At 41.0% G+C, this 22,797-nt stretch overlaps 1 protein-coding gene across 1 annotated transcript in view; it reads right to left on the bottom strand.

Moving 5' to 3' along the window:
* The window catches only part of LOC117392804 (nesprin-1-like), a 39,695-nt gene that overhangs the window by 2,442 nt on the left and 14,456 nt on the right, over positions 1 to 22,797 (bottom strand). Inside the window, 45 exon segments of the mRNA XM_055232359.1 lie at positions 132 to 338; positions 825 to 1,036; positions 1,115 to 1,241; positions 1,339 to 1,416; positions 1,418 to 1,470; positions 2,222 to 2,525; positions 2,900 to 3,091; positions 3,497 to 3,634; positions 3,725 to 3,907; positions 4,622 to 4,772; positions 4,851 to 5,038; positions 5,683 to 5,845; positions 7,574 to 7,740; positions 7,827 to 7,985; positions 8,116 to 8,271; positions 9,436 to 9,561; positions 10,213 to 10,407; positions 10,836 to 11,070; positions 11,144 to 11,238; positions 11,418 to 11,565; positions 11,654 to 11,808; positions 11,884 to 12,030; positions 12,190 to 12,372; positions 13,157 to 13,361; positions 13,443 to 13,576; positions 13,648 to 13,818; positions 14,201 to 14,356; positions 14,452 to 14,607; positions 15,978 to 16,154; positions 16,229 to 16,378; positions 16,452 to 16,634; positions 16,719 to 16,851; positions 16,948 to 17,144; positions 17,435 to 17,566; positions 17,640 to 17,813; positions 17,888 to 18,088; positions 19,212 to 19,331; positions 19,405 to 19,506; positions 19,928 to 20,143; positions 20,475 to 20,645; positions 20,968 to 21,096; positions 21,180 to 21,330; positions 21,426 to 21,523; positions 21,841 to 21,972; positions 22,481 to 22,672. Coding sequence (XP_055088334.1) covers positions 132 to 338; positions 825 to 1,036; positions 1,115 to 1,241; positions 1,339 to 1,416; positions 1,418 to 1,470; positions 2,222 to 2,525; positions 2,900 to 3,091; positions 3,497 to 3,634; positions 3,725 to 3,907; positions 4,622 to 4,772; positions 4,851 to 5,038; positions 5,683 to 5,845; positions 7,574 to 7,740; positions 7,827 to 7,985; positions 8,116 to 8,271; positions 9,436 to 9,561; positions 10,213 to 10,407; positions 10,836 to 11,070; positions 11,144 to 11,238; positions 11,418 to 11,565; positions 11,654 to 11,808; positions 11,884 to 12,030; positions 12,190 to 12,372; positions 13,157 to 13,361; positions 13,443 to 13,576; positions 13,648 to 13,818; positions 14,201 to 14,356; positions 14,452 to 14,607; positions 15,978 to 16,154; positions 16,229 to 16,378; positions 16,452 to 16,634; positions 16,719 to 16,851; positions 16,948 to 17,144; positions 17,435 to 17,566; positions 17,640 to 17,813; positions 17,888 to 18,088; positions 19,212 to 19,331; positions 19,405 to 19,506; positions 19,928 to 20,143; positions 20,475 to 20,645; positions 20,968 to 21,096; positions 21,180 to 21,330; positions 21,426 to 21,523; positions 21,841 to 21,972; positions 22,481 to 22,672 — 7,242 coding nt within the window.

The following is a 22,797-nucleotide window of genomic DNA, read 5'->3' as shown; positions in this document are numbered from 1 at the left end:
CTGAGTAAGAAAGACATTCAAATCACAAGACAAACAAATACATAAATAATCATCATAAAATTTAAGTGTTAATTAGATTGTGCTAAATTTAAAATCCATAGAAATAGATCACTTCTACTTTCCTGTCCTACCTGACACTGCAACAGTGCCCTCTGCAGTTCACTCCTCCAGTCCTCCAGGGAGGACCCAAGGTGGTCCCAGCAAGAGTTCATCTCTTTGAGAGCGTCCCGCAGCTCCCAGGCCTCCTCAGAGTCAGGCTCAGACTGGAGGAAGTCTGCACTGCTCAGGTTTATTGACAGTACCTCTGATTTGTGCACGTCCATTCCCTTCTGCAGATCCTGGAGAACAACATGGTAGTGGTCAGGACAAGGTAATGTAGAGACACACCGTTAGGACAAAGTGAAAAGGGCTGCTGGAAACAAGGTTGAAAAGTGGGTATCAGTTAGACATGCTACAGTGGTTTAAACATTTTAGATGTAGATTAGTGGAGGCCCAGAGGCATGAGCCCAGGTATTTATAGAGTCTAGTCTAATGTACCAAGCACTTATCTGTGTGTATTTCAAGGTTGGCAAGGGACATGTTTATTAGCAGATAAAGACACATCCTAGTTGACTAAAATTAAAATGTACAGTATTCATTTTATCTCTGATTAAGCTGGTCTCTATGCAGAAAATAGGTTTGCAGTTATTTGAATGTTATTTTGCATAAGGATAAAAATAATGTCAATTAAGATGGGATAGGATAAAGAGAAAAGGAATTTGAAGCAGACAAAAGTTAAAGAAAGGTTATTTACATGACTAAATAAAAACACATATGGCACTAACCTTGAGCTTCTTGATCCTCAGTTGTATGGTGTGGATGTCTGTGCTCTGGCGAAGTCCTCTCAGTTGGCTGAGTTCAGCCTCACATTGTCCCAGCCAGGCCCTCATGGTCTGCAGATCTGAGATCAGCTGCTGCCACTGCTGCAGGTCCTGCTTGTACCTGTTCTTCTCACTGAGGGACTGGGCCTGGATCAGCTCCCACCGCTCAATCACACCTGGATAAAAAAAGAAGAACAGTTTTTAATAGACACTACTGTTATTTAAGTCTTCTGTTTCATAACTGTAATGCTGACCAGTGCTCTGAGTGTCAGTGCAGTTGGGGTTGGTAAATCCTGGGACGTCATCTTCATCCTCAGTCAGCTCTCCTTCTGCTCTTTTCACTGCATCAATACTGCCCCGACACTCTCCCATTAGGCGCATCTAAAGACAGCATGAGTCATAAGTTAAAATAACAAACTCATGTGCATAGAACCAATGAAAAGGATTGAGTGTCATTTCAATCTATTGCTAATCTGGCGTCATAGCCCATATAGGTGGAGTCGGCTGCTGCGGTTGGCAATTGGCCTCCTCTCTGCTGAAGGTGGTACCGCCCCTGCATCCAGAGCCTGGTCCAGCTGCCTCAGACTGGCCTCTAGCTGAGCTGCATCTCCTGAAAAACAAAACTCTGTCAAATTATGTACATTCACAGATATAAAAAGAGACAAAAGACTCTAGTCCTGGAATAACATGCTTAGTATTAAAAAAGATGGAAATTATGTTACTTGACAATGAAAAAAAACAAAACAAAAATATGGTCATATATTAGTAAGTAGGACAGCGCGTGCAAACTGTATCATGCTTGTATTTTTTTTTAGATAAGGAGACATGCAGCTTAAACTCTTAAATGGGAGCATTGCTGTGTTAAATGACTTTTTACAATTTTTTGGTAGTGTAATCTCATGCTTTGTTAAGTCATGCTGTTTTATTCTTTAGCTTTAGCACTGTTGACTCTTCGTACCAGACGAGGATTTCAAAGTGTTCTCAGTCAGTTTAATATAGGCCTCTGGACTCTCTGGGATTACTACATCTGGGAAGAAAGGCATAACATTTTTACAACACGATTCATAAGGCTTGAGAAGACCCTGATATATTAGAAACATATCATTTTGTCACAGGTCAGTTATAAGTTTAAATGTAAGTTTGCATTTTTAATTACATGTAAGTTGAACTCAATACTCATTTTTTGTGTTTTATAGATCAAAATAGTAAACATAGGGTGGCTTGCAGCTAGCAGGTGAAATATGTCAACAAGATAAATACATCTCCTACTGTATATGTTTTTGGATTAAAATAAGAAACAGTTTGTGCCATTTTTGTCAATTAAGGCCCTATATATTTTAACACTCATCATATAGTCTAACCTGACAGCACAGCAGAGGCCGTCCTGAGGTACTCCTCGTCTTCTTGGTCTGGGTTTTGCCTGTGGCCACGCCCCCCTGGACTCTCCAGGCCTCTGCTCAGGTCGTAGTCATGGTCCCACTCCAGAGGGATAGAGTCCACACTGGCTGGAGTGTCCCGGCCTGACCGCTCTGCCCTCAGGAGTGGGGCAGTGCTTGAGGTGGGGCGATTGGACCCCCGAGGAACAGGAGAGTCTGACCACTGGAGCTCAGGACCCTCCTCCAGGTCCAGCTCTCTGTCTGAGCCATCAAGGTCATCATCGGCCAACTGTAGGAAGAGCAAGAAGATATAGTAAAAAGGGTACAATTGAGGCCAACACAATTTTTCTGCAACTGCAGTGCATGCTATGAAAACTCATTCAAAGTCTATCCACGATTGTTCTTTGATGTATTAGAGCACCAGACACAAAATGTGTTAAAAACAGTGAAACTTTAGTTAATTTACACTGAATGGAGGAATAGAGAATACGTTGAACCTTGGGTCAGTTTTTGTTTCATGTGAGGAAGATCAGTAATTGCAGAGATATTAACCATAAACCATGACAACAAATCTGCAAAATGCAAACTTCATTATTTTGGATCTGTCCTCAAGTTCAATGTTAAACTAGAGTGACTAGTCATGTACAGAGAGGGTGGACTCACAGGCAGCCGTGTGAGCTTCTTGTAGTAGCGGTCCACTCGTCCAAACACTTCTTGACAGTATCTTTGCAGCTCCTCCAGCTCCTCCTCGATCACTGCGGCATCCAGTGGTTCACTCTTCTCTATCAGAGCATCTCCGTGTCTGAACACCATCTCTATCTTTCCTGTGTTCAGATAAATCTCCTGCTGGAATGCCTACACAAATACACAATGAGAAATACTACATCTTTGTAATATTAGCCAATCCTAAAGGTAATTGTTAAAATTAATTGCTATAGTAAAATCAAGCTAAATACATAATAGCAGAGGTTCTCAAACATTTCACACCAAGTAACACCAAAGATGTTACTTTGAGAGTAGCATCAGATCTAAACCTGGATTTTATGAGGCCTAAACTAGGGCTAAACATGGTCTAAAATTAGACTAATCCATGGATGAGGCAGGACAAAAGCATAAATAGATCTCTAATCTGTCTCTAAAGCTATACTTATACTCAAACTTTTGTATACATAGCTTGGACGTAATGTATTAACATCTTTGGTAACATATCATGCCGCATTATACCAGTATCCGAAAAAATTTAGTTGTAATCACTCTTACCCTAAGTTGTTTAATTTTGGCTTGAACATCACATTCTGAGAAGTGCTCTATGTTGGTCAGTTGGAGATCCATCTCTGTAAGCCACACGAGGATACTGTCCCTTGCCGTTTCAAACTCCTCCCTCTGACCAATAAAGTGCTGAATAAGAGAAAGAATCACAAAAATGTTTACATACATTAAATGGTAAAATCAGACTGAAAAAGTTTTGCAAATCCTCTTATGTATTACCTTAAGTCTACGCAGAATAGCAGTGACCCTCTTCTGCAGGTTGTCCCAGCGCCGGTTCCCATCATGCACCATTTCTCGCAGGCGGCAGGAAGAGTCGGTGCGGTTTTCCCGGGCCAGACGTCGGTACTGTTTGTTAATGAGCTCCAACTGTGTCAGACACTCCTGCACCTGGCGCTGGAAGGCCTGTCACAAAGACCCATAAACTTGTAGTGTAGTGTTTTCAATGTGACATAAGTGCTTACCAGCATAAAACATATCTTAGTGTTGATCGTTCCTTTTTTGTTATAACACAACCATTTCTTGTGGCTCATATCTGTACCTTGAGCCTGTGTTTAAAGGTCCACTATGCAACTATGGTGGGACCACTACCTTCTTGTGCTAGACTAGCAGGTAAAAGGCCAAGTTACAGGTCAGATCTTGGGAAAGGTGGCCCAGATCAGAATTAGAATTGATTTTTCAATAAAAGCACAGTAATAACATTAATTCATGATGGGTATGTTTAATAGCCAGCTCCCCCTTTCCCCTCCAGAATAGTTACATAGTGCAGATTTAAGAACTGCCACTTTACAAAACAAAGAGTTCAGTGAGTTTACAGTGATCAGAAATGACATGTGACTTGTGATGGACCCTAGCAGCTGACAGACCAGGCGCCCAGCTACTGTAACATGACCCTCATGTTTCTACTTCTGCTTGCTCTGTGACAACTGCCTCGTGGCATAAGTGTTTTGTCATGAAGCAAGAGAAATAAGTAAAATATTATGCATGAATATTTTGGCAATACAGTAAAACAATTTAAGGTATTTTGCTAAATATTCTTAAGTTTCGATATTTATCTGGACAGGCACAAGAAGTACATTGGAATGCCAACACTTGAATGATAAAAAAAAATGTACACACCTCAAATTTCTTCAGTTCCTCTTTGGCTACAGTATACAGCCCTCCTGAGAGTTTTGGCAGAGCAGCTGTTCTTTCCGATGTCCTCAGCCATTCTTCAAACCGGGAGTAATCATCCAGAAACTTCTGCCACAATCTCCAAGTCTCCTCAATCCTACACAAATTATGAGGTTAATTAAAGTTATTATTTTGGATATGATTATAATTTCACCAGTCTGTCATTGCAGCCTACTTGAGCCTCCTCTCCATAGACATAGCGCAGATGTTCCTCCATCGGCGGTCCAGGCCTCTTGTTGCTTGCTGGATGGAGTCACACTCGGTCTCCGTGGAGCAGGCGTCACAGTCGTGGAGCAGGACTTCACACAGGTTTAACACAGAGGCCACACCGGTGCTGTGCTTCTCGATGTCCCTCTGCAGCTCCTGTAGAAATCAAAGTCATAATGTTTAACTGTCTACACTTGGGAAACAATAGCAGGCAATAACAATGGCCAGGGATGTGATGTGCACAACTGATGCTCAATTAGAAACTGCAGTGTGCCTCATGGATTTATTTAAGTGCGCCTTCTTGTCTCCAGAAAGATGTTATTGTTTGCCTACAGTATTGCATTAAAGCAGCTGGCACCACCAGAGCAAGTTACAGGGTAGATCAGTAGATAGGTGATCCCACTTTTTTAAGTATTTTTGAGCAATAAAAACACCTGTAAGTGAATAAATACAAGCCATAACCTTGGAGACAAGAAGGTGACTGACCTCTAACCAGAAAAGTTACATAGTGCACCTTTACTCATTTATTAAAAGTGCACTATTTTGCATGATGTGTGTAGTCTTTGAGTCTAGGCTTGATTTAGAGCTGGCATGTGTTGGCAGGAGAACAGGATAGTCATACTGCACCAGTTTGTATGAGTCACAATGTGGTTTCCCTCACGTGCTCATTCATAGTCCACAAACACCATATTATACTGTACATAATAGTTAGATAAACAATTTGAGTGAGTAAGTATCATGGGCTGGCATATTATTTGAAGTTGATGTGCATTTGTTGCTTGAATGTGTGCAGTGCTTGCCTGTTGCTGGTTGAGTTTCCTCTGGATCTCTTGGTCGTCGCAAGTGTCATAGACGATGGGCCTGGACAGCTCGGTCTCGATGTGAGCAAGCCACGAGCGCAGACTGCTCATGTTTTTATCCAGCTGCTGCACAGCAACTAGGGTCTCCCTCAGCTTCTTCACCCTGAAGGTCACACAGCAAGAGAGGAGAGGTCAGAAAACATCAGCACTCAAAAAAACTTTACTATACACCTTAAATAAGAAGCTTGATCCACCAATTAAAATATTCCTCTCTCCACTCAGTTTTATACTTATACACTTCTACACTGCCCGTACTTGAAAACACATCAATATACATAACATGATAGTGAACATATTGTAACCTCTTATTGATTTTTATCCAAGTAGTTGCTATGGGCACATAATAATTCCAGTTGTTTAATTCTGCATTGGAAGGCAGCAAATAAGTTGTATACAAATGACACCACCAAGAGAAAGGGTGCATCGTTGATTTGTTTTTGACCATGAACATGAACAACTTCATATAGTATTTTAGTGCAAAATGTTTCTCTACTTCTCCATTTAAATGAACAAAATGACCATTTAACCAGAAATGCAAATCACAATGGAAATATGGGTTGGTAGTAGTCAGAAGTAAAAGTGGGTAGACTGGAATAACGTGAATAATATAAATTATAAAATATATAGTATTCATTTGCAAAAATAATAAAAACAATCATAATACATGAGCTTTGAACACAATGTGTCAAAAGTTATAAGAAAGCAACATTAAAGTTTAGGAAGTGTTAAATGCATGCTCTACTTTAAAAGTGCTAATGGTATATTAAAGCATTTTAAAGCAGCAGAGCCATTGCAACTATTTGCTAATATAGATGCAGGTAAAAATACAGCATGTGTGTATGAGCACTACATGACCTAATAAACATGTGCTTTCAAAGCCACATATCAATAACACACTGAGGCCTCACATTCCAATAACTGATATAAATATTGTCATACAACATACTGCAAATACACAGTTTGCTAATGTAAAACAGATATTTAAAATGAATCATATATTCGACATAGACTCAACTAGGCAAGTAGGTGCCTGAGATAAGTGCATTCTTTAAAACAAAAACTTGATCCTGCCTGTTGATATCGCAGTCACATTCTGGCAGATCCTCACTCGGGCATCCTGCCATGTTATCCAACACTAAATCCAAAACCATGGGGGTCTAAAATTCCCAAAGACAATGATAGTGTCGGGAACGTCGAGAAGTGTAAAGATCCAAACGTTTGTCTCTTTCGTCTGGGAGCTCCACATGGGACTTTCTGTAAACTTTGCCTGAGTATAGGGGGGAGGGGCAGCAGTGGGTAGTGGTCGGGCACAACTGTGAGTTATCAACTGTTGGTGACCGAAGTTAAAAAAAGAGAAGGAGAACAGACGTGTTTGAGTGTTTGGGGAAGGGGGAGTGACAAGTGCTGCTGCTAAAACAAGACCACACTCAGAAGCATGTGGTATAGAGCTGCCGTAATTTGAGGACACAAACACAATGGAAAAGGTTGATGGTCCGAGCACTGTGTAATTATAGGATGATTTCCATAGGATTTTCCATTTATCAATTCAATTTTTGCTTAAAACAGTAAAAGATACAAGATTTTTTGAAATGTCATGTGTTAGTTGTGGATAGATAAGAACCAAAATGAGTGAAGCTGTGTCATTGGGGTCACTGTCCTCATCCTTAAAGCTCAAAGAGCAATAGCCAGAAGAATGTAGTGTGAAACCATTCAAAGATCAAAGTTCAATGTTCAGTATGAAACTGGAACTGTGACATCTAGTGCTGATAAGAGGAATTGCACACAAATTATCACTATAAAAAGTATTAATTTCTGTTTAGTGCACTCTCACCTGGCAGCGATGAGGTCAAGTAGGTGTTGCCATCGCTCACTGACTTTGCTGAGTTTGTGCTGGATGTCAGAGGCCTTGTTGTCTTGACTGGCTCTGGCCAAACGCTCACCCATTACCTGCAGCTGTTGTTTATTCTCCTGAGCCACACTGATCTCCTCCTGGTAATCCTGATGGAACAGAACATGAAAATTTGTATCTTTAATTGAGTTATACTTATTTATACAAGAAGAGAGAAGCAAACTAGTATTTATACCTTGCGCAACTTCTCAATCATCTCTTCGATACTGATGTCTCCGTTCTGAGAAACCTTGCTCTCCATCTGTGTGAGCCACTCACACAGCTCCTTGTTCTTCTCATTGAACACAGCCCACTCATTTAACTTCTCACTCACTTGCTGCCGCCGCAGGGAAAGCTGATGTGGTACAAACATTTTAGAAGTGTATTAGAAGGGATATAGAAGAACTAGTAAACCTGTGTATAAAGCAATTATGTAAAATAAAATATTCAATGGAGATTCCTTTAAAAAATGCTGCAGCCTCTACCTGGTGGCAGACCTCTTCCCACTGGCGCTGGAGGAGCTGGAGTCGTTGCTGAAGGACGGTGATGTCATCAGGACTGACTACACCGTCCAACGAGTCCCTCAACATAAACAAGGAAGTGAGATCGTCCGCCCAACCCTCCACGGTGCCCTCCAACTCCTAAAACACAGATAACATCATTACATTCAATATCATGCAGAGGAGACCAGCATTACAGGGAAAGCACTGTTGGCTACCTTCATATAAGTAATAATCTAACAGCAATATGCAAAGTCAAATAGAATCAAAATGAAACAATTTACAACCAAAATTAATTATAACAAATTTGCAACATAAAATACCTTGCATAAAGATACAATTAAGTGTGTTGCAATAAACAAACTAGCTTTTTCTGGCTGTAACCTTGAGAGATGCTAACCAACAAGAGGCATCTAACCTTGTTTCTCCTCCTCTGTCACTGTGCTGGTTTAGCTTTGTTGTTTGTATTTGTGGCCCCCGTCAATGTCTCCATCACACCCCAAACGGCTAGCACACACATGTCCACTCCCCCACAGCTAAAAGTGATGCTCTCTATGATTCGGGCTCCTCATGCGCATGCCCCCTCTCCTCCTCCTCTTTCTCTCTTTCCTCCAAGCACAGCTCTCACCCCACCCCCCTCTCTGTCCTCAGTTGATGCTAACAGCCATGCTCACTGCCCCCTCCTCCCCAAGGAACCGGCAATGTGTCATGCATGAAACATTACCTTACATACCGGCAGGGGCTATAGAATACACAAATTAAATGGTTTTGGTGGGAACTCAGAAGAATAATGTTTTTAAATAACCATGTCAAAAGATGATTCAAAAATGTCTTGATGTTTTATTTATATAGTTTGTCACAGCATTTTATCTGGATGAAAATGCAATGATTTGCATAATGATTTGGCATATACAGTACATGGACATCCTCTACATTTATCTGGCACAAAGAATACACTATTGAACATCTGTAACTGTATATCAAAAAGGTATTCAGTTAGAAGTGATAAGAATTTAGAGAAAGTAAATATAAATAACATTTAAAAAACATGAGGCACAAACTGCACTCCTGATTGACCCAAATAACAACGTTACACAATGAGACAAGAGCTTATCTTTCATCTGTCTGACTGTTTCTGTGTTCATCCTCATGGATAGATTAGCAGGTTAGAGGGAGACAGTTATGTACTGGGAGCTTGAATACCAAAATCTATTAGGACCAGACATAGTCTAGTACTACATAGGCAGGCGTATACATCAGTGTCACCAATGACCTTAGAAAGCATCTGTATAGAACAACATTTACCTTGCATCGGATTTGCTCAGCGTGCAGCTCCTCATGATGGTCAGGGAGAGGCAAACACAGCTTGCTCTTAAAGGCCCTCAACTTCTCCAGCGACGCATCTATGCCTTTCTCACATCGCTCCCAATTCTATACAAAAGATATCAATATGTATGAAACATTGACATAATGAACTAATATTACATACTTCTACAAGTTACATGGACAATTATTTTACACACCATTGGTGGTGGTCCCTAGCTTCTTGATTAAATACTTAACCTATATGATTGCACATTCAATTATCAAATTGGCTGTGAGTAAAGCAAAGCAGCACCACACAGTGACAAAGCAGAAATAAATGTGGATCCAGTGAGATAGATTAAGCTCCACAGATTTACGTTTTGAGAACACAGAAATCATTAATAAGAAATGAGCTGCAGTGGAGCTATAGTTAGCCTGAAAGAAACCTTCACAATATACTCTAGAGCCATACAAAGAGGGAAAGGGACTAAAAAGCTTTTTTAAACAAAAATAAATTCTATTTACTTGCTCTCATTTATAGCCCCTGATGCTAAAATCAGCTAATTTAGAGGTCATCCAAAGACTGCTGATTCTACCTCTAGGTTTATCCAGAATGTATGTGATTGCATTCAAGAAAAAAATAAAAAAATAAAAAAAATTAAAAATTAAAAACTATAATTTATATAAACCAAAATTATTTCCTATTTTTTCAGTATTCAAATTTACTCTTTGATTTAACTCATAAGAACCCAACATTATTTGTAGGGTTCCTCTAACCTTGAGTAACCCATGCAGCTCTCGCCTCTGCTGGTCTAGATGTTGGTGGGCGTGTCTCCACTTGTCCTGGATCTCCATAAGCTCGGTTTGGAGCCTGGACTCGGCCTGGGTGTCGGCTGACATGAGCAGACTCCGCCCGGCCTCCACAGTCAAGATGTAGACCCCCTGCTGTCGGTGGAGCACCCTCTCTCTGAGCTGTAACAGCCAGGACACAAACAGATGGGACAGTGGGGTTACTAAGGGGGGCTACAGCAGGACATGGAAAAGATTAGGTGTGAGTTAATTAAGACTGGGATAGATTTGGCTTGATTAAAATCTGAAGGCATGGAAAGCTTCAAAAGATAGTACAGATACACAATAATGACCTTTTGTAGAGTATAAATTAGCTGCATATGCCCTTGAATTGACCTAATAAAAAATGCATACACATGTCAGACAAGCTTCAAAGGACTACGGTTGAGTGAGTGACTTCTAGGGTGTATTCCCAGGGAACCTCCAGGAAAGTATCAGTACCTTCAGGGTTTGACTGGTGAAATTTAAGACTTAAAAACACAGTTTTAGGATAGTTTGACGACCACCAAAACTAGATTAAAATTGTACCAACTGCAAAAAATCTAACCCACCTGTATCTGGTCTAACAGGTTCCTGGCCTGCTGTAAGGCCACACACTCTCCAGACTGATGCAGGTCTGGTTCATGGGACACCTCCTGAAGCCATCGCTGCAGTTTCTCTGACGTTTCTCTGTAATTCTGCCACTGTCTCACCAAACTGTCAATAATACCCCTCCTCTGCTGGGCGCGTCTCACCACGCACTGCCACTGGTTACCCAGCAGGGCTAGCTTCACGCTGAAGTCATCCCTACAGAGACAAACATTAGCATATTTATACATATGTTGGCGGAATACATTTAAATCATTAGGCATGTGCTTACCTGTCATCCACTTGTCCCTGGTCTAACATGCGATGCCCATCACTGATGATCGAATAAAGGATTTGCTGTCGACTGAACATTTCAGCCTGGAACAGCTGTAACAGTGGATTCCTCATCAGTCAAAATTGCATTTAACTAGAGCCATTTAGATTTTTATAGATTCAGGAATCATGCAAATACATTTAATCTCTCATAAGCAATTTGTTTTCAAGTTATGTTACAGAAACATAAGTTTGTCGCAGGGGGTAATCATAAAGAAGTTACTTTGACATACCTCATGGTCTCTTTGTTGTTCCAGCAGACTCTGGTAGTTGCCTGAAATCTCAGCTGCGAGTTTCTGTTCAGTCTGAGACAGGAAGTCCATCCACCTCTCACACTTTTGGAGGAAGCTCTGATGCTGCAGCATCATGGCTTGCAGTTTGCTAAATATGTGAAATATGAAAATAAAGAGGCAGTTTTATATAGTTTTGTTTTTACTTTTTCTTTCATGACATGTTCAGGAAAGTGTACCTGAATCTCTCGGTGAGGTGAGCAGAGTGAGCGGTCCAGGATCTGTTCAGACTCTGCAGTTGTTTGATGTCTGAGTCACTGACAGGCAGTCGGTAAACCAAATCATTCACACGCTCCAGGTCTGCTGCCAGACTGCTCAATTTCAACAGCTCAATCTGGAGACCCAGCGCAGATCTAAGTAACAGGCTCAGCGGTATACACAGACTTATTACCATACAGCACAATGTTACCTTGAGTTTGTCCATATGGGTCTGCAGAGCAGTCAAGTCTGATAGACCTATGGGATCTGGCTCCTTCAGCACCTCCTCCGCCTCCTCTGCTTTTCTGACAAGTGTGTTCAACTGCTCTCGGAAACTTTCACATGACTGAGAGCCACACTGGAAACAAAGACACATGTATTCTACTAATAATATGTCTTTCAGTATTTATGCCATCAAACATAATTCTATGACAGTCCTGATGAACAGGATCGCTTCATAAGCTGTAGCTGTATTAATTTACATTTTAAACCATGGAAGTGCAAGTCGATTTAATACCTGCAGTACTTCTTGTTGCCTGTGGAGGGAGTGCTCCAGCATTGCTAGGCGGTGTGTGAGGGACAGGTGGTCTGTCTGGAGGGCTGCCAAGGAGGAGGTGTCCACTTGGCTTTTCAGTTGTTGCCCCAAAGTCTGCAGCTGCTGAAGGGACTGGTGCACTGAGGCTTGGCTACTCAGACAATCCTGCACCAAAAACATATGCTGGTTATTTCATCTGAACAACTACCGTAATAGTTCTCAGTCTCACATTGTTGCCTATGTTATCAATGTATCATTTGGTGATCTTTTGAAGTTTTGATTTTGTTTATGGACAAGTACAGGCTTAAACTTTGTTTATGTAATTTCTTGTCCAGCTTAAAGGCAGGACGTTGTACTAGTTATATTCCAGTTGTCGTTATTGTTATTTCATTGTAATTGTAGTTATTATAATTGTATTATTTATTATATTTAAGATATGGAATACTGGACTTGTGGCACATAGTGGTACTATCCCTAGGCTCAGATATCTTGAAGTTTAAAAAAAAAAAATCACTAGAAAGGGTGAGCTCCACAACTGCGCTGTGACATTGGGGCACCCCGTAGTGTAAATCAGGACCTGTCATTCCTCTGAAGCTCTCGTCTCAAAAGGCTTTTGTTCAATTGTGCAGTGAATCTACATTTAAACAGACAAAGGGGCAGGCTGCAATTTGGTATGCTGCACATGGAATAGAGGCTTTGTGAATGAACTGGCACACTGTTTCTGAACGCATCCAAAAGCAAAAAAAATCTGAAGAGACAGCCCTCTGATTTAAAAATCACAAATTCACTTATAATAATAAATAAATAATAAATATAAATACGTGTAACAGCAGCATGTACTGTATGTCAGTGTTACAATAAACCAACTGGCAAAGGTTCATAAAGTCATTCACTGACACAGGTTAATATTGGTTATTGAATAAAAGATTAGCTGACCAATAATACTTACATCACAATCTTTCATCCATGCTAGATTTTCCTCCTCTGAGATCTCCCTGTCAGTGGCGCTCTTGAGCAGACGGTCTGCCCTTTGCTCCTGTTTCTGAACTGCGATCACACACTGGTTGTACAATGTCTTATACTGTTGCCACAAACCCAGCAGGGCCTTACTGCTCCTCATTTGATCTGATATCTGCTCAAGTAAACCATTCCACCTGAAAATTACAAATTACATACATTATTGATTACAATTGTTAAGAATATAGAGTAATGTATATCTTATTGGTTCATTGTACCTTATGTTGACATCTCCAAGTGCCCGGTTTAATGTTTCGGCCACAGATGGATGACACTCTGTTAACAGCTGTTGTGTTACTGTCCCAAACTTTTTCAAACTGCTCTCTTGCTTATCCATCTCCTCCTGCAAATTCTTCTCACAAACCAAAACATGTGTTAAAACAAATTCAGTAGTTGTATTTCTGAACACCAGGAACAGCTCACCTCTAGACTCTCCACCTGCTGCTGGACTGCCTCAAGGGACCCGTTGAGAAGGTGCAGCCTAGACACCGAGTACCTGCCCTCCATGAGGTATCCATTAATCTCCTCTGCTGCGCGTCTGTACAGGGTCCACTGCTCCAATACTGATTTCAAGCTCACCTTCATCTGACTTATCTGCAGAGGTGGAAATAATAATAATATTACAAATATTCAAGTTACAGTCGTTAGGATGGTCATTTCACATATAAATTAATGTAAATGCAGCCATGTAATCAACAATACTATTTGTAAATATAAATGTTTTTTCATTCATAAGTGCTTGCATCAGTAATTTGTTTTTGTTTTTTACATCAGTTTGTTTTAGCCATTCATATGACAATTTACTTATATTAAGTGACATCCTGTATTTAAAAAATGCAAGAGCCTAAGGATGCATTTGTTTAAAATCATTACATAAAATAGTTAAAATCATTGCATAATTCACCATATTCCTAAGATGTATTTATACTTACTTATGTTTTAAATATATGAATAACAAAAACACACAATGACTAACCATGTGGTCCAGCTGAGTCCAGGTCTGGTTCAGTTTCTTTAGGGTCTCTCTGACAGCAGCGCAGGCCTCTGTTCTTTTGTTCTGAATAAGTGCGTTTCCACGTTCCACTGCCTTCTCCAGATCCTTTTCTTTTTCCTTCACTAATTCTTCTAACTCCTATAAAGCAACAACAATTTCATATTAAAAATAATACAGAAAATACAATAAATATGAGATTGATTAAACATAATTATTTATGTTTTTGTGTTTACCTGACAGTCTTTAAGTGCATTTTGAACTGATGCCACATCCTCTATCCTGTGCTTCTTTTTTACTTTCTCCTCTTGTAGGGTGAGCCAGGTTTTCAAGGCCTGGACTCCATTCTCGTGCTCTAACCAACTTTCCAAAAGTCCTTCCAACAACTGAATCTATAATAAAAAATACACATAGTACATGTAATTATTTTTCATTGATCAATAATGACACACTGAAAGAAATGCATTCATGACTGGCAAGAAAATCCATCCATTTTCTTCCGCTTATCTGGGGCCGGATGGCAGAGGCAGCAGTCTAAGCAGGGGCTCCCAGACTTCCCTCACCCCAGACACGTTCTCCAGCTCCTCCTGTGGGACCTCAAGGCGTTCCCAGGCCAGCCCAGAGTCATAGTCAGAAACATAATTCCTCCAGTGGGTCCTGGGTCTTCCCCGGGGCCTCCTCCCAGTGGGACATGCCTGGAACACCTTCCCTGGGAGGCGTCCAAGAGGCATCCTGAACAGATGCCTGAGCCAACTCAGCTGGCTCCTCTCGATGTGGAGGAGAAGCGGCTCTACTCCGAGCTCCTCCCATGTGACCGAGCTCCTCAACCTATCTCTAAGCAGCCACCCTGCGGTCATTACCCGGCCCGGACCCCCTCCAATCTGTCCATAAATACAATGAACAAAACCAGTGACAAAGGGCGGCCCTGACGGCAATGTGAACACAGCTCCTGCTCTGGTCATACAGGGACTGGACAGCCCTTAGCAAAGGGCCCCGGACCCCATACTCCTGGAGCATTCCTCAAAGGACACCACAAGGGACACGGTCGAATGCCTTCTCCAGATCCACAAAACACATGTAGACTGGTTGGGCAAACTCCCATAAACCCTCGAGGACCCAATGGAGAGTATAGAGCTGGTCCAGTGTTCCGTGACCGGGATGAAAACTGCACTGCTCCTCCTCAATCCTAGATTCTTCTTTTCCCCCAGTCCCTAGAGCAAGTCTCCATGTCTGGAGATCCAGTCGTCAAGGCTTGTGCCTTCGACTGCCGCCCAGATCTCTCTGCACCGACCCCTCACGGATCTTCCCGCAAGTGGTGGGTCCGAGGGAGGACGCCCCACATCACTCCTTTGGGGCCCCATAGGGGCCACCAGGCACTCGCTGTCAAGCATCCACACCAGGACTGGCTCCAGGGTGGGTCCCTGGTAATGCCTGTCCAGGCAACATAGCTGGCCTTGCTCTTGTACTCATCATGAAGGGCTTTTGAATCGCTCTTGGTCTCACCCATCCTGCAGGAACTGTTTGCCATGGGTGACCGTACCAGGGGCATGAAGTCCCCGACAACCAAGCTCCCAGGATCATTTGGGTGCTCAAACCCCTCCACCACATTAAGGTGGCAGTTCAAGGGGTGGCAAAAAACTACTAAACTATTTCAGGAAGTGTGGTACAAAAAGTTAAACACGTATTTATACATTCTGTAAAACTACAATATCTTGCATTATAATCACAGTATTTTCAATAACGTTCTGACTCTTGGCCGTACCTTTTCTGTAATCAATCCCTGCAGTATCTGCCACCTTCTGTTCATCGCTCCCAGCTTCTCTGCAAAATCCGTTTTATCACTGCGTTTTCCCTCCACATCCTGACTGCTAATCTGCAGCACTGATTGATTCACAAAGTCCACAGTGAGCTGCTTACAAGTCAAATCTATACGAAAACCCTGTAACAAGCACAGCACAACATGAGTCCACAACAGTGCTACCTAAACAAATATGTATGTATTTTAATTTGTACCTTATATTTTTGCAAAAAGCTCTGCACTTTGTCTGACCCCACTGCTTCTGTAATCTTGTTTTTATCCTCTACGATTATATTTTCCATGACAGAGATCCAGCTCATGAGCTCCGTGATGGCGTGACGTGATGCCAGCTTCTCCATTTGCAACTGAAGATAAAAAGTAAATATTCATTCAACAAAAATATCTTGTTATTGCATATAATTACAATATTTTCCAGACCTGATGGAGTTTTTCCTGCACCACTGGGATTCTGGTGAGCAGCTCTGCCCATTGAGTGTCGATGTGTCCCAGGGCTGTCCTCAAACCAGCAGTGTCCACTCGTTTCAATCTAAGAAGCTGATTGCCTGTGCTCAACACTGAAGAACGCAATGAAGACTTGGCATCTACTTCCTTAGAAAACTCCTAAATGAAAAAGCAAATTATTTTTCTTAGATGTTGTAGTTCAAACATTCAAATATTGATTTAAGATTTTAAAAACAAACTCACAAGGAATGCATAAAGGTGGTCTCGAACATTCTCCAGCTCTTGAGGTACAGTTACAGATTGTGTAGTCCAAAACTCAAGTTGACCTAGAGCCGACTGTAACCACTGGCTCAACTCTGCCGACTCACTCTGATACCTGAGATTTCAAAACAGTAAATGTAAACACTTTACATATTAAGCAATTTGCCCTACATCAACATATTATAGCCATAGTAGCCATAGTTACACTGACCTGCTCCAGTGTTTGAGCGTGGAGTCCAGTCGATGCAGCTCTTTATTGACTTTGGTGGTGGACGAGAGCCAGTGATCCCCCAGCTGGGTGAGCTGGTTCTCCAGGTCTGAACATCCCACAGACAGGAGAAGCCGTTTACCCTCCTCCAGCACCTGGTACAGCTGGGGTTGGTGCTCTGTCAGACTGGCCTTTAGACGCTTGAAACAAATTAATTAATTAATTAATTAATCAAATTATGAAAAAAAAATCTATGTAATTTAAGTTTTAAAATACAGTCATTTATCATTTCTTCACGTTGTTCTGTTTTAGTTGTAGTACAGTTAAGGCTAACTAGGGATGGGATGAGACACAACTACGACAAGATTGGGTCCACGAGAACGATTTTTTTTTTTAACATAAATTGTGAAATCCAGTTTTCAATAATTTTGTATCCAATCCAAATATAAATAAAACACATGTCATACTCAAATTAAATGTTAAATGTTACCTGGAATAGACAGATTCTTTCTGCCAGCCTCTCTTCTGTCTCCTCCACCAGTGCTACAGCCGGGATACTGGACTCCACGGCCTCCAGCTGTTTACACAACTCCTGGTAGTCTTCCACTAGTCTACTCCATGACTGACACAGAAAATTACAGATTAGGTTTCAGTATATGTAATATTTTCATGCTTTAAAAATAACCAATCTGCACCTCTAAAATGCCCTCCAACTCCACTCCTCGCCTGTGAGCTTGTTTTAACACACTATGGGCAGAGGTCATAGTCTCCTCCAAAGTCTGGCTCTCCCGCTGTGTTACCAATCCAGCCACTTTAGTGTAGAATGTCTGTGTGAGGATCATATGGCTCTCCAAACCCTGGAAAAACTCCTATAAAAAGGCGTACAGACAAGTCAATAAAACACACAATTTATTTTTATTTTATCATTATCATTTAATACTACCTTGTGTTTGTCTAGTAGTATTTGCACCTCAATAACAGAGGCCACAGTCATTTTCTGGTCGGCTGCCATCTTGTCCTGAGCAGTGTCCACCAGCTCTGTAAGGTCCCTGAGAGCAGCTTCATATTGGGTTTTGAGGGACAGACCATGGTTCAGACCGCTGCGTCGTGACCCCACCATCAGAACCAGCTCCTCATATACGTCCTAACAAAAGATATTAAAAATATTAGAGGACATTTTTAGACAAATGGACTGACAGACAATACAGATACTTTTATGTGATAAGAGCGAACCAGTTAAAAATACAAAATATAGGAATGTAACATTAACACATTGTCATATCATATTTTCAAAAGTCTCACAATACAGTGTGACATTGTGTGTTTTGTTGGGGATAAAACTTACAAACATACAGCACTTCAGAGTCACACTGCGATCGAACATTTATGTAAATTTGGCTAAATGCATTCTGCACTGTACAGGAGACACGGCACGGAGGAGACTGATTGACAATGGTCTACAGTCCCTTAGCCAATCAGGATGCAGAACACAATGCGCATTCATATACTGTAAAAAAAATTGCATTAAAAAAAAATCTGCGAAACAGAGAGACCGCGAAACGTGAACCGTGACATAGTGAGCGACTATTGTCTATCAAATGATAAGCTTCTTTGCTTAGGTGCATTGCTTTGTTGCAGTAACAGCTAAAAACTTAACTACAAGTCTGTGCAGACAATATTAAAAAAAAATACTGTTATTAAACACTTTCATAAGTCAATTATTTGTAATATAAAAGTAATGATTGCACTAAAGGCAAGGAAAAAGTAACATTTTTACAATTCTGTTAGCCTCTCCACAATATCACAATAAATATAGTACAGTGCAATGAATAAGATAATATAGTCAGGGATTTGGTTTGGTTTAGTTAGTCTTCACCCAGAGTCCTGAGGTCAGCAGACCAGCTCCTGCTGGCTGTGTCCAGGGCCAGACTCAAAACAAGAGGAGAGAGAGCCTTTTCTGTGGCAGTGCCCACGCTATGGAACAGCCTCCCTCTGCCTGTCAGATCCTCTCAGTCTGTAGTGCAGACTAAAAACCCACCTCTTCTCCCTGACATTTGGTTCTAGCTGGGCAGCATATCTTATTGTTTTATTGTTCTTTGCCTATGGGTCGTATTTTATGTATATCTGTTTTTGTTTGTTGTTGTTTATGTGTAGCACTTTGACCAGCTTAAGTTGTATTTTAAATGAAAAAAAATTGAACTGAATAGTTAGTTAATATGGAGAGCGGGTAACAGGATTCTGCTGGGATGATTCTAAAATTTAATCACCTGAAGTTTTAGTAGATCCTGATTGGAGACTTGATCTCCATGGAGACCCTCTGCTCTGGCCTTTAGTTCCATGATGCGCTGCTCAAACTCCTTCAGGCTGTCCTCCACTTCTGATAATGTCTACTCAATACAACATAAGTTTAGTAAAAGTAGTCACAAATAATTTTATTTTTAATTATACCTCATACTGTACCTCTATTTGTTTAGCTGCTGGTCGGTCCACTGTGCAGGCCACTTTCTGCAACAACTGATGTTTGCTTTCACTTAAGGCAGTAAACATCATTCTTAGTTCACTCTGAAAAGAACATGTGGAAAAAAAAAAAGATCAGAAGGGTTTTGAGAACTCTGATCCAGTTATAACAACCATGACAAGTAAATTCAATAATGCATCTTTTCAACATGGCAAGTTGAGTGAAATTTTGTTGTATTAAGTTCAATTCAATTCAACAAGTGCATAACAATTTAAGTGATACTTTTCCATACAAAAGTAAAAAACAATAAATAATATAAAGAATAATTTGACTAATAATGGTCAAGAATGTTGGATGTTTTTGCTGAGAGCTCATGTATCAGTGATTTTGACAAGAGCTTCACAACTGGGTCAGATCAACTTCAAGTGGACATTATTATTACAGTGGAGATTATTAGCACCAATTCCATGTTTTTTGTACAGTTGTAAAGTGGTTCATTCTGTCTTCCCTCGTCTCTTTCGGTACCTGCAAAGTAGAGTTTTCTTGCAGCTTGTCCCTCATGCAGTCACAGTGCTGCTCAAGAGTGGAATCCAACAGACCCATCCTCTCCTGCAGCCCCTCCAGTGTATCCTCCATCAGCACCCTGTCGTCCCCTCCACAGACCCGGCCCGCTCCCCCACCCAACAGGTCCCTGCACTGGTTCACCTCTCGACTCATCTCCTTCAACTTCTTGTTCAAACCCTGTATGTAAGAGAGGTTTATAAATAGGTTAGCCTTAACAGACTCTTCTCCCACAGTGAATACAAGAAAAACTCTTACACAATCTTATTTTGTTGCTTTAAATATGCATATTTAAAGGGGCACTATGTTTTCAGGTGTAGGGTCTGAAACGTATTCTCTATGGAGATGTTGTTGTTTTGCATGGAATGTACCATTTATGTACCATATACATTTTTATATTTTGTACATTTTCTGCAATATTTCATTCAAATTTTACTACCATGACCAAATAATTGTCTGAATCCTAACAGTGTGATCTTAAAGTGGAGGTGATTTGTGTCCTTGTTCCTACCTCTAGATGTGTGAGCTGCATCTCCGTGTCCTCTGACAGCAGCACTGGTCCTGAGAGGAGCTGGTTCTCTGCAGCATCGAGCCAGGTGGAGGCAGCTGACACGGCACTATAAAGGTCGTGCTGCACCAAGGCTCCAGCCGAAGACGTTGACGATCTGCTCTCTCCTCCAGTCTGCAATTAGAAAAAAAATACACACATGCACAATTGTATGTCTATCTGACAAAATGTACAGTATTTTTTACATAATGATTTAACGTTAGTTTTGCAGAATGTAGTTTATTAATTGACTACATATAGTTGAACATTGGGCACGAACAAGGAATGGACGCCACCTGCTTGTCTCAATGGAGATGTTTTTGCTTTAGCAGCAAAATTATTACTATCTATATGGGGACAAGAAAGTGACATCACCAGGCCCGGTTACAAGTCAGGTCTGTAGAGAGGTGATCCAGCTCATGGTAAGAACGCACACAAAGAATAAGCAGAATTTTACCTCTTGGTCTATTCTTTCAAGAGTCTGGCTGCAGGTTTCAAACAGAGCTTTTGGAGACCTGACATCCTGAGTCAAAACATCACTTCTAAAAACAACACTAGGACTGGACAGACGGGACCGGAGGAGGACCTGTAAATGCACACGACATAGGATTACAATTTAAGACTTGAAAAATCATCTTAAGTGCAATGTCTCATAAACATGTCCCATACTGGACTGAGTTGCTCTTGTTCTAGAGAGTTCAAAGATAGCTGCAATTTTGTGCTTTGATCCTTGTTGAGGTTTTCCCAGCGCTGCCTCAGCTGATCCAGTGGAGACACATTTTCTGCCTCCAGCAAAACTCCTCCTGGGACACACATCTCACTGTAGACACAAGATGACCAGTTTTAGATGTTTGAGCTCACAACAAAACCTTTTATTGAACACATAATTATACTGTAGTGTAAAGAAAAATTTACCTGTCTCCATTGGGTGTAGTCTGATTGAGAACTTCTTCCCCAACTGTGGCCACAGACTGGAGCAGCCGCTTTTGTTCAGCCACTTGAGCCTGTAGCTCCTACACAAGATTATTATATATGTATATATTTTGATAAATGTCTTTTATAGAAATTCAATATTTAAGTTTTTTTCAATAATAAAACAACATAACAACAATAAAAAATAGAACAAAAAACGTGTGTTTAACACACAAATACTTTTAAATAATCAAACAATGCATTTAAACAGTTGTAGACAAGTCTAAGCAAAAACTATCCCACTACTCTTTCACTGCTTTGCCCCTTCATTCTCCCCAACATCCTCTCACAATTGAATTATGTTTTGTCTCATTAATTTACTGAAAATAAATGAAGAAGATGGGTAAAATAGTGTTACCCTCTGTCGCAGCAGGTTGTCATGATGTTGCTGGGTCCGAGATGATCTGGCCTGAGAGAGCCAGTCCTGGACGTTTGGGCTCTGAGACAAAGAAGAACTCGCTTCACTCTCCTCCTGTTCCTGCAGTGACCCCTGAGAAAAATGCACAAAAGCAGCACAAGTAATAATAAATTTTGTATTTTACATTTGTTTAGCATGTAAATAATTAACTAAAATGTAATTTCAACATTTCCCTATTAACAAAGAACTCTCTCTCTAAGTGGCATGAGACAGTGATTAAGGAATATTACTCGGAACTAAAAAGCCTGTGATCAGTCATTCCTCACTGGAAAAGTGTTTATGCAAATTGAACAAAAAAAGTCAAAAGTTCACAAAGTTGTGCAGTGTCACCAGAAATACACCTGTGTAATGTATACATGTGATGAGGTAGCACGTTTTTCCGTTGTCTGTGGCCCATTGTGAAACAAATAGGCTTTGTTATTCTATAGAAAACAGTGAAGAAGCCCCACATGACTTTAGGGTCTGAACAATGCTACTATTGACAATGTGCGCCAGTAGCAAGCTAAAGCAACAAAATGTAGGAGTTATGTGTGGATTTGGGGCATTTCGTAAACACACATGATAACATATCTATAATTACCTGTATGTCAACCTGTTTATCTTGTAGCATCTGCTGCAGCTCGAGGAGACTGTCTTTGAGGGAGCGCAGTTTTAGGGACAATTGCTCAGCCTCTCCTTTGGTCTCTGCTCGTCCCTCCAACAGCAAACTCTCACTGTGGACTGAGAGCTCCGACAGGTACGACACCTTCTGCTCGATCTCAAACAGCATGTTCTAAAAGCACAAAAGTTTTTTGAGAATTTGAGTCAAAATCCCCACAGTCTACTCACAGACGACATGGTTTGGTGACAAAAAATGAACAAACAACCCCTCCCTTTTCAAAAGTGCAAAGTGTGACC

The sequence above is a fragment of the Periophthalmus magnuspinnatus genome, chromosome 24 (genome assembly GCF_009829125.3).
Source record: "Periophthalmus magnuspinnatus isolate fPerMag1 chromosome 24, fPerMag1.2.pri, whole genome shotgun sequence".
Classification (NCBI taxonomy): Eukaryota; Metazoa; Chordata; class Actinopteri; order Gobiiformes; family Gobiidae; genus Periophthalmus; species Periophthalmus magnuspinnatus.
This window is presented reverse-complemented; position numbering and strand designations above follow the sequence as displayed.